Below are 11,626 nucleotides of genomic sequence, written 5' to 3' on the forward strand. Positions count from 1 at the left end.
TAGAAAAGCACCTTATCACATATATCTGGTACAACTGGGGAAAGAAGGGGATTCCAATCCTTCCAAGCCAAATGATTGTCTTGCCGTGTTATTTTCAGGTGGATCAGATTCACTTTCTGCTTCTCAGAGGCGTAGCTGGGATCTGCTGGTGTCACGAGGCACTTAAATGCCAGGGAGGGAAGGAATGGGTTTTAATCATTGACGCTCCCCCCATTTTCAACTGCGAAAAGATACCCCAGCGTAATATTAAGTAACGGGAAATACTTGCAAGTTGGAGAGTTAGAGAACGGGGCTTTCCAGGGATGGGGTGGAGCCTCCAGGTGGGTCCAGGGTGATCATTTCTGAAGCAGCAGAGGCCTCAGACCCATAAGAGCTGGGCGCCTGGCCATGCATGGTGGCTCACACCTATAATCCCAGCACTTTGGGAGCCCAAGGTGGGTGGATCACCCGAGGTCAGGAGTTCGAGACCAGCCTGGCCAACAGGGTGGAACCTCAACTCTACTGAAAATACAAAAATTAGCCAGGTGTGGTGGTGTGCGCCTGTAATCCCAGCTACTAGGGAGACTGAGACAGGATAATTGTTTCAACCAGTGAGGCGGAAGTTGCAGTGAGCCGAGATCATGCCACTGCACTCCAGCCTGGGTGACAGAGTGAGACTCTGTCTAAAAAAAAAAAAAAAAAAAAAAAAAAAAAAAAAAAAGAGCTGGGCACCTTTGTGATTTTTCCGGTGTAAGCCCAGGGATGCTTACAGCTAGTAATTCCCCCAGGCCTCCAAACGGCAGAGCCCACTGAGGAGAGGGAATATGTGAGGTTTGTTGAATCTGAGGCTATAAAGAGGTTTATCATCATTAGCAATATCCAATATCATGTGTTAGCTACCGAGAATGAATAAAATAGGGGGTTTCAAACTTTTCTGAAGCTCCAAACTCTTATTTCATCAAAGAGGGGTTAGAGTCTATAGGGAGAAAATTTTATTGGGAGGCCAAGGCAGGCAGATCACCTGAGGTCAGGAGTTTGAGACCAGCCTGGCCAACATGGTGAAACCCCATTTCTACTAAAAATACAGAAATTAGCCGGGTGTGGTGGTGAGTGCCTGTAATCCCAGCTACTCAGGAGGCTGGGGCAGAAGAATTGCTTGAATCTGGGAGGTGGAGGTTGCAGTGAGCCGAGATTGTGCCACTGCACTCCAGCCTGGGCAACAGTGAGACTCCATCTCAAATAAAATAAAATAAAATAAAATTTTAATTATATTTATATTATGTCTATATATGGTATCTCACATATAGACACCGGTTGCCATGGCAGGCGGAAGGGAACGTAGCACATCACTCATTGCCTCTTAAAGGCAACTGCCTGGAAGTAACCCACTTCTGTTCTCATTCCATTGGCTTTAGCTAGTCCTACGGACCCACTCACCTTTAGCGGGCGCACTGTGGCCATGTGGTGTGCCCAGAAGGAGCATCAGAATACCAGTGAGAGCTGGACTTGGTGGCTGGAGCCTGTGGTCCCAGATACTCAGGAGGCTGAGGCAGGAGGATGGCTTGAGCTTGGGAGTTCAAGGCTGCAGTGAGCTATGATCGTGACACTGGATGAGTGCCACTCTGCCTGAGTGACAGAGACTCCATCTCTAAAAATAATAATATTAATAATAATACCAGTGAGCAGCGAGCAGCTGTGGTGGTGACAACATTTGGCAGACTGAGGTCAGTTTGTAACCAGTGATCCATGCCCAAAGTGCCAATAATGATTAGAAGGGAAAGAAATAGCAACTCTTTGGGCAACTAGTTTAGAGATGGAGGTCATAGGATTTGAACGCAGGCTCCTTCCTCTGCCTCATATTTTATGCCTTCTTTGCATCTCCTCAAGGCCCATGGCAACTTCTCCATATACACAGCCTTCCTCCCCAGTGGGGTTTCCATTACATTTGGGAACAAATCCCCCAGGTGAAAATGAGAGTGGAATTTGGAGCTGGAAGATGAGAAAGGAATTGAATGTGGAAATAATATCCTCCCACAGTGTAAAATGTGGAGGAACAAAGCAGTTGTCACAAAAATGGTTTAAGCCAAACTACATGAAATGTGCCCCTCATGCCACCTGCCGCCAAACCCCAGGAAAATAGGACTCCTGGAGGACACATACTTGCTGGGAAAACACTTGGGCTTCCTGGGATTCCTGAAGGGGCGAGTCTGGTCCCCTGGAGCCTGTCTTGCATTTTCTAGTTCTCCTCCACTTTGGGGCCAGAGCAGAGGGAAGCCGAAGTCACCTGGAGTCATTGCTTCCCAGGTACCTCGAGAAAAAAAGAGTCCTTATTCTCTGACTTTGGGGTTGAGAATAGCTTTTCCTTGCCACTTCTAACAGACATCACTCCAGGGATCTTGATGGAAATACACACTCACCACTCTTTTCTCCGGGTGTGAGGGACAGTCAACCTGCCTGATGGTGGCAGTGACTGCAGCTGCCCTGCAGAGTAGACATTTAGAATTCTAGTTTCCTCCAGCCACAGGGACTAACGTTGGGAGTGTTCCTAAACCCAGTCTTCAGCATGCAAAATGTGTTTTCAGTGGGCTCAGTTCATCACAGATTTGGGGTTTGTCAAGACTACATGTCACTGAGTGGTGCCAGTGGGCCTTAGAACTTAATTCCCAGTCTGGTGCAGCACATGCCCCAGGCTGTGCCAAATCCCAGAGGGTCCTTTGGGATAGAGTGGGGGGTCCTGATCTCAGGGGTCCTTTGCTGCCTGTGACTCTTCTCTTCCTCTCTGGTCTCTTCAGGAGCTTGAGCGCCTTAACCAGGTGCTGGAGGCCGAGAAGCAGCAGTTCGAGGAGGTGGTGCAGGAGCTGAGAATGGAGCAGGAGCAGATCAAGAGGTGGTGGTGGTGCCCGGGAATTGGGGGTGCCACCAAATTAGGGCAGGCAGAGCCCACCTTCCCCGTCAGACCTGAGGAGGCCCCCACTTCAGAGATGCTATCTTTCCAAGGCTCCAGGCTCTATCCCAGTTTGAGTCTATCTTCCAAGGCTCCAGGCGTGGGTGTTCCAAAAGAATCTGCAGGCTCCTCTGCCCCAAACAAATGGGGTCATTTCTATCCACTAGAGCATAAGGCATCGGAGCATCCCTCCAAGCCACAAAGCCCCTTGCCTTCATGAAAGCCTCTCTCACCCAGGGCCAGACAAGACATGCTGGCCTAGAGATGCTTGCTGTTGGCCAAGACCCTCAACATTCACTGTCTTTCCTGCATAGTCCTTTTTGGGAATGTGTCACTTGAGATCTTTAGTACCATGTATTGTTTGTAAATCTAATTGTACATTGTAATCACCTACTGAATTATAATCTCTTGAAGGTAGAGCCTAGAAATCTCTCTCTATATATGTATATATATCTATATACTTGTATCTATCTATCTATCTATCTATCTATCTATCTATCCATCCATCTATCATCTATCCATCCATCCATCCATCCAGCTATCTATCTATCTATCTATCTATCTATCTATCTATCTATCCATCCATGTATCTATCTATCTATGTTTGTTTGCTTGTTTTTGAGATGGAGTCTTGCTCTGTCACCAGGCTGGAGTGCAGTGGTGCGATCTGCTCACTGCAGCCCCGCCTCCTGGGTTCAAGTGATTCTTGTGCCTCAGTCTCCTGAGTAGCTGGGATTACAGACATGCACTACCGTGCTCAGCTAATTTTTGTAATTTTAGTAGAGACAGGGTTTTGCCATGTTGGCCAGACTGGTCTCCAACACCTGACCTCAATGATCCTCCCACTTTGGCCTCCCAAAGTGTTGGGATTACAGGCGTGAGCTGCCGCACTGGGCCAGAAATCTATATATTTTTTAAAAACACCCCAGGTGATTCTGAGGCAGCCTCCAGAAATGTGGAGACTAGTGCCGTGGGTGGTGGTGGTCATCATCATCATCCTCATCCTCATCATTATCATCACCACACATGATCAGTGATAGCCCAGAAGTTTTCTTATAACAGCCTTATCCAAGGGTGTCAATTAACTATGTATTTTGAGGAGGGAAAAACCCAGAGGCTGTTACTAAGTAAATAGCCAAGCACCTACTCAGCTTCCAGAATGTTGCCAGGTACTAGAAGGAATAGAAGACAAGTCCACTCCCTTGAAGAATGGACATATGATCTGGTTGGGGAAACAAGATTCGCACCCAGGAAACATGCAGATTTCCTGTGTTATGGGAATTAAGACACATGCATGATCCTTGTGGGCTTGAATACAGGGCTGATTGAGATGGGCCTTGAAAGGTGAGTAGGATTTAGAAAATTGGGCGGGAGAAGGGAAAGACTTTCCCAGTAGGATGAGGGAAAACTAGTGTAAAAGCCTAAGGTGACTGAAGCTTGTGAAGAAGGCAGCAAGGAGCGTGTTACCCCAGAGAGAGGCCTTAGCCATGTTCTATGTCAGAATGACCGTGGGTTCTAGCAAGTGCTGTCCAGAGAAGACAGGGTGAGGCTGGGGCCCCTTTGTTTCTCCAGTGTTTCCCTCTGCCTGTGGGGTGGCCCTAGGTTTATTCCAGGTGACAGATGCATGTGTACCTGGAGGAAGTGACTCCATCCCCATGTGGCTAGGACTTCCTTTCAGCTCCAGGCCCCTACTGCTGCTGTCAGGGCCCTGCTGTGCAGAGGGGCTGGCCATTCAAGAGCACTTCTCAGTCCCAACAGGAAGTGAAGCAAAAGCATTTCTATGTGCAGAGGTGATTGGTGGGGGGTGGGGAGAGGGGCACTGCCATATTCAGCCCTCTGTCCCCACAGGGAGCTGGAACTGACTGCAAGATGCCTTAAGGGTGTAGAACAAGAGAAAAAGGAACTGAGGCACCTCACGGAGTCCTTGCAGCAGACGCTGGAGGTGAGGGGCCGCTGGTGGGTTAGTTGACCAGGTGGCAGGCTGGTTGGTTGGACAACATGACACTGTTTTTTCCAGCAGTGTTTCACCAGGGGGTGATCTGTAAGAGAAATGGGCATGGAGGGATGCTGATCTAAAGGATCTCTTCTCTATGGGTCATTGAAAGCTCCAGCCCAGGCAAGAAGTGTCTGTTCTCAGACCCAAAAGGACAAATTCAGGCTTGTCTGTGCTATTACCATGGCCTCAGGAAATCCACCTCTGGTGCTTATATAATTATTATTATTATCATTATTATTTTGAGACAGAGTCATGCTCTGTTGCCCAGGCTGGAGTGCAGTGGCGCAATCTCGGCTCACTGCAAATTCCGCCTCCTGGGTTCACACCATTCTCCTCCCTCAGCCTCCCAAGTAGCTGGGACTACAGGCGCCCGCCACCACACCCAGCTAATTTTTGTATTTTTAGTAGAGACGGGGTTTCACCTTGTTAACCAGGATAGTCTCGATCTCCTGACCTCATGATCTGCCCGCCTCCACCTCCCAAAGTGCTGGGATTACAGACATGAGCCACTGCGCCTGGCCAGGTGCTTTTATTTTTATAGCAGACGCAGGATTGGTTAAGGTGGGCAGTGGAGCCACCCACCACTTTCTTCTTGTGTCTTGTTTACTTAGCTGCTTCTGAGTGACATTGAACATAAAGGGAAATCAACTGCCAGGTCACCATCATCTGATACCACAGAAACTGGGATGGGGAGGGGAGGTGACATGCCTCAAGGACAAAGTACAAACTCCTTAGCATGGCAAGCAAGTGCAAACTCTGGCCCCGGCCTCCCCTTCCCTCTCGCCTCACTCTTCCCTCTGCTGCCCCTCTACGCCCGGCACAAAGACTCCCAACCCCTGCTCCAAACCGTGGAGCTCAGGTATCCCAAGGAAGCAAACTCTGTCATGCTGCACACCTTTGTCCATACTGTTCCTTCTACACAGTGTAGCATTTCCACCTCTTCTCTGCTTGGAGAACTTCTCTTCACACCCTTCTAAGACTCAGCTCAAATATCTCCTCAGTCAAGCTTCTCTGATTTTCTAGGCAAGTATCTACTCTGAGCTCTTGGCTCCCATGGCATTTTGTACATATTTTATGGGACTTAACTTGCTAGGTGTATATTCCAAACTGTGGATTTCACTAGACTGTGTCTTCATGGTCTCTCCAAGCCCATCCCCTGAAGTGGGCCTGGCACATATGGTATATGGCCCATATCTGTGCTGTATCCATGCATTACCATCAAGGCTGCAAAGGTTTCTTGTCTCCCTTGACTGACTGGAGCCTTGGAGCTTGTGGGGCCTTTATCCATTTATGTTTCCCTGTTTCATGTCATGGGAGGTGGTTCCCATGGATATTTTCAACTCTGCTTCTGTGTAATGCCATTTAGTACAAGATCCCAGTCTGATAAATGGAGAGGACATCTATTTTTTTTTTTTTTTTTTTTGGTGGGGGGACAGGTTCTAGCTGTGTTGCCAAGGCTGGAATGCAGTGGTGCAATCATAGCTCACTGCAGCCTCGCTCTGTTTGTGAGAGCATCTACATCTGCTCTTGGGCTGGTTCCTGTTGGGTGTTTTTCACGTAAGCCCAATATGTCTCCTCATTCAGCCCTGGAGGAACCAGGACCCCAGAGGTCATGTGACCCCGCTCCAGTAGGTGCTGTCTTCACTGGAAGGCACTTTGGGTTCCTTTATGGCTCTTGATGGAGGAGTAATCTTGCCCTCTTGCGGGAAAGATCGGGGCCTTTTAGCTGTGGAGAAGAATGAAGACATTTCAGCAGCCACAGAGGACTGAGAGAGGAGTGGGTCACTCCCCGGAATGGAAAAGCAGGTGAGGGCAGCCACCTTGGAGAACCTAAGTTGGGCTTTTCTTTTCCTTCCCTCCTTCCATGCCAGGAACTCTCCATAGAGAAGAAGAAAACCCTGGAAATGCTGGAGGAGAATGAGAACCACCGGCAGACACTGGCCAATCAGAGTGAGCAGCCCCCTCCCAGCGGGGGTCTCCATAGCAACCTCCAGCAGATCGAGGAGAAGATGCAGCAGCTCTTAGAGGAGAAGCTCCTGGCAGAGAAGCGGTGAGGGAGCCCCAACCCCTGAGGACACCATCGGCTTTGGGGTCTGGAGACTTTCCCCGAACTGGACACCCGGACTCTTGGGTTCTACTTGGCACTGACCAAGTAGGGCTCACTCACTTCCTTTTGCCTAGGACTCCGTTTCCCCACCAGGAAAGTGGGAAGAGAACTTTCACTACCCAAAACTGGCTTGATAATTATCTCGTGCAGTGGTGTGAACCATGCAGAGTTACTAGGTCCTTGTCACCATGCTTTATGGAAAGCTGGGCAAGTTTTTAAGCCCCCTTTTACAAATGAGGAAATGGAGCCTCAGAGGGGTTATATGACTTTTCTGAGGTCACAGAACTAGCAAGCTCTGGACCCAGGACTCCAGTCTTCTGACTGTAAACCTAGGGCTCCCAGCACTGACCACACCATCCATCTCATCCCCTGGGTGTGTGGACTCACAAAGTTCAGGAGCTCATGAAGCCTGGGATTCAAGGTTTCTCCAGCCTGGTCTCCAAGGGGAGTTGTCCACCCATTGGCAATCCCATTTGGCGAGTGAGCATTGAGTAAGTGCCTCTTCTGTCCCCACAGGATGAAGGAGAACGAGGAGCGCTCACGGGCCCTGGAGGAGGAGCGTGAGTTCTACTCCAGCCAGTCCCAGGCACTGCAGAACTCGCTGCAGGAGCTGACAGCAGAGAAGCAGCAGGCTGAGCGGGAGCTCAAGGTGCTGTGACCTGGCCTGCTGGAAGCAGCTGGTGCCAGGGCCCTTCCCTTCCCCTGGAGACTCCTGTCCCACCCCTGTACTTTACTGGGTAGCTGCATGAATTATCTCTGTCGGTCTGACCGGACGGCCAGGCACGGGGGATGGAACCACCACGAAGGAAAGCAGTGAGTCTGCTGCATCATTGACAGACACCTGCTGGGTGCAGGTGCCAAGTCCAGTCCATCTGGTTCAAAGGGTAATACTCAGAGGCAGGATGTGATAACTCCCATCCAAGCCCATTGAGCTAGGGGTGACCAGGGAAGGCTTCCGGGGAAGAGGGCAGCTGCTTCCAGGACCTGACTTCCTTCTCATTTCCCTCTCCTCAACCTCAGGCTGAGGTGAAGGTCCGCATGGACCTGGAGAGGCGACTCCGGGAGGCAGAGGGGGCCTTGCGAAGCCTGGAACAGGGGCTGAATTCCAAGGTGCGGAATAAGGAGAAGGAGGAGAGGATGCGGGCTGACGTGAGCCACCTGAAAAGTAAGCTCTGCCTCTGGGTCCTGGCCCCCAACCTTGGCACTCAGCCCCAGATGGGATCCCGGCCCTGTAGAGCCAGGAACCCCATACAGGCTCTTCTCTGCATGAGGTGCTCTGTGGCTATTGAAGGGTTTCTTCTCCAGTAACCTGCCTGTATGCATCTCAGCACCACTGCTTTCTTGTGGCTGTTGGATCTGTGGTGGGGAGAAAGCCGGAGCTTCTTCCATTTATCAAAAGCTCAGAGCTCTGTTCTCAGCAGGCCTGCCCTGAGATGGCTGCAGATTGTGGTTTGAAAGGCAAAGAAAGTCCACTTCAGCAGGTGGCTCTGGAATCTCAAGGGACGGGGTCACCATATTTCCTACTCAACCTCACCAGGATCCTTGGGAGGGGAGGGACTGGCTGAGGGTAAGGATACAGTCGAACCGCACCCTTCCTGGCCCTGCCACCACAGGATTCTTTGAAGAGTGCATCCGGAATGCCGAGCTGGAGGCCAAGATGCCCGTGATCATGAAGAACTCGGTGTATATCCATAAGGCAGCCACTCGCCGCATCAAGAGCTGCCGCTTCCACCGGCGCCGGTCTAGCACCTCCTGGAATGACAGTGAGTGTAGCTGTCTGCATGCCCTGGTAGGGTGGTGACAAGGTAGGAAGAGGGCAACATGGGGAGCCAGAAGGGTTGGCCCAGCTCTGAGGCTGGATAGTGTGGCCTTGAACCTGGCTCCACTGTCCTTGGGCAAACGGGTAAATTCTCAGGGCCCTGGGTTTCTCAAAGGATATGGAAGCTCGTGGGTGGGAAGGGGCTGGAAGAAGCTTGGCACACATAAGGGAGTGAGGGGGTGGTGTGAGGCTGCGGACAGGGCCAGGCCTTTGTGGAGGGAGCACTGTTCACAGGACTGTCGGGCTCCTATTTTCCCAGTGAAGCCGTCCCAGTCCTTCATGACCTCCCAGCTGGATGCCAACAACATGGAGGAGCTAAAGGAGGTGGCCAAGCGGCTCAGCAGGGACCAGCGCTTTCGGGAATCCATCTACCACATCATGGCCACCCAGCCTGGAGCCCCCTCAGTGCTCTCCCGGGGCGGAAAGTGATGGGCGCTCCTCCCCTGCTTCCCAAGTCTCCCCTGGATGGGCCGGGAGGGGAAGGGGTGGCAGAGGGAGGCCTCACTCTACTGTCTCCTGGCCTCTCTGGTCTGGAGCCTGCCTCTCCTCTGAGCCAGCACTCCACTTCGGGGCCAGCCTTGCCCTCAAGGGACATGGACGCTGCCTTCCTCGCCCTCACCCCACACGCCACCTTTGGGTCCACACCAGGGCCATGCAGGCCCGAGCTGGGTGCTGGTTGTCATGGTGAGGTGAGGACAGGACCTGGTTGTATGTGGAGATTTGCGTTGATTGGGGAGGGGGGGTGGGGAGGGGCTATCTACCACTGTGCCGTCAGCCAGGGCCTGCCCCACAGAGGAAGATGGCAGCCCTCCCTGGTGCCCACTGGACCTCTCTGGGGCTTTGCTGCCCTGCCCCTGGTCCTCATGTAGAAAGGCCTCACCTACCCACCTTGACATTCCCTTTTCCCCAGGGTTTCCTGACTATCCCTTTGTTTCTGACACTCAGCAAAATGTCCCTAAGCTGAGGCCCCTCATTTACACCACATCTTGGTGTAGGGAGGAAAGGGGCCTAGGACAGCAGCTTCTGGGTTCCTGACATACCACACACCTGCCACAGTGCCGCTTTTCCTGAGCTCAGGCCCTGGCTGTGGGGTCACCCACTGATTCCCCTCCTCCTCGGGTGAGCTCACTCACAGCCTCGGCACCTTGTGAGGGCAGAATGATGTGCCATGTCCCTCCTGCATGTGCACCTAGGGCCCTGGCTGGGAGCTGGGGCCAGCAGGGATGCTGGGGCCTCCCCGAGAGGACACATAACAACCTCAGAGTGGGCCAGTCACAGTGGCTCATGCCTGTAATCCCAGCACTTTGAGAAGCTGAGGCGGGAGGATTACTTGAAGTCAGGAGTTTGAGACCAGCCTGGTCAATATGGCAAAACCCTGTCTCTACAAAAAATAAAATAAAATAAAATAAATAGCTGGGCATGGTGGTGCATGCTTATAGTCTCAGCTACTTGGGAGACTGAAATGAGGGGATTGCTTGAGCCTGGGAGGTTGAGGCTGCAGTGAGCTGAGATAGTGCCACTGCACTCCAGCTAAGGTGACAGAGCAAGACCTGTCTCAAACAAACACAAACAAAACAAGCTCAGGAGTGAAGGAAAGCCACTCTGGTTTCTGCATTATGTACACCTGGTTGGGCAGGGAGACAGTGTTCCTGCTGGTCGAGAGATCACAGATGTCTCCTTCCCAGCTGCCCCTGCTTCAGTCACCTTGCTGCCTCCTCTCCCTGCAGAGACTTCAGCCTGTGAAGCAGTGTGGCCATGAACACTGGCAGATGGGGAACCTGGGCCTGTGATGAGGCCAGTGGTCATTGGTTGGCTCAGTGTCATTGGAAGTGAAGCTGAAACGCCAATCTGTAGCTTCTGTGGAAGACCACCACCCTCCAGGGGGCTGAGGAGTGTGTCTGTCCCTCACTCATGGACAGACAGACTGCCTAGCCCCTCTCCCTGCAGGCCCACCCTCCAAAGCTACCTGAGGCTACTGGCCTCCAGAAAAGGGGTCCACCTGGGATCAGGGTGCTCTTGGACACTGTTGGCAGTAAAGGTGCTCATACTTTGCTGCTTGGAAAACCAAGAAGTTCTGAGAGATAGACAGATGGCTTTGGGGCAAGTCCCAGCAAAAGGTGCAAGTCCCTGGGAGCCCACAACCTGTTCTGTGGGAAGAGGAGATTGTTGCCTCTAAGAACACATGCACATCTGCTGCTAGGCTGACCAAGCCCAGGCTGGGGTGCCCCACTCTTTGCTCAGTGCTGCCTGCCAGAACTAATCTCAGTGGCTCCTTTCAGTGATGGGTGGACTTTGACGGCTTCATACAGCCTCTGCAGAATCTAGCTGGGGAGAGGGCTGAGTCCGTTTGGAATAAATGCATTTGGCAGGGCTGAGTCCAAATGTAAAACTTTAAACATGCATAACATGCATAAACCTGGAACTTGTTTCTCTAATACATATGAAGGATGAACTTTGAATTCAAGAGGAATATTTATAAAACCAAGATTACTGTTTCCTTTTTTAAAAATAATTAATCATGGCTTGCTTTTAGAGAGAGATCTTTCATAAATTTTCAAATGCATTTGTTTTTCTTGGGCAAGCTATTAACCAGACAGGAAAGTGCTAGTCTTTGTTTGCTTTGTGCTGCTATAACAGAATACTTGAGACTGGGTAATTTATAAGGAACAGAAATGTATTGGCTCACAGATATGGTGGCTAAGAAGTCCAATATCAAGGTTCTGACATCTGGCAAGGACCCTCTTGCTGCATCATTCCACTGTTGAAAGGCAAAGAGAGGCT

At 51.3% G+C, this 11,626-nt stretch overlaps 1 protein-coding gene across 1 annotated transcript in view; it reads left to right on the forward strand.

The window, feature by feature from the left end:
* The window catches only part of PLEKHD1 (pleckstrin homology and coiled-coil domain containing D1), a 46,480-nt gene extending 36,217 nt beyond the window's left edge, over window positions 1-10,263 (forward strand). Inside the window, exons 7-13 of the mRNA XM_007987116.3 lie at window positions 2,772-2,866; window positions 4,772-4,865; window positions 6,791-6,969; window positions 7,543-7,675; window positions 8,047-8,191; window positions 8,640-8,789; window positions 9,105-10,263. Of these exons, the coding sequence (XP_007985307.1) occupies window positions 2,772-2,866; window positions 4,772-4,865; window positions 6,791-6,969; window positions 7,543-7,675; window positions 8,047-8,191; window positions 8,640-8,789; window positions 9,105-9,274 (966 nt within the window). The 3' untranslated portion in view covers window positions 9,275-10,263. The remainder of the gene's footprint in view (window positions 1-2,771; window positions 2,867-4,771; window positions 4,866-6,790; window positions 6,970-7,542; window positions 7,676-8,046; window positions 8,192-8,639; window positions 8,790-9,104) is intronic.
* The last annotated feature ends 1,363 nt before the right edge of the window (window positions 10,264-11,626 follow it).

Source organism: Chlorocebus sabaeus, chromosome 24 (genome assembly GCF_047675955.1).
Source record: "Chlorocebus sabaeus isolate Y175 chromosome 24, mChlSab1.0.hap1, whole genome shotgun sequence".
In the NCBI taxonomy this organism is placed as follows: Eukaryota; Metazoa; Chordata; class Mammalia; order Primates; family Cercopithecidae; genus Chlorocebus; species Chlorocebus sabaeus.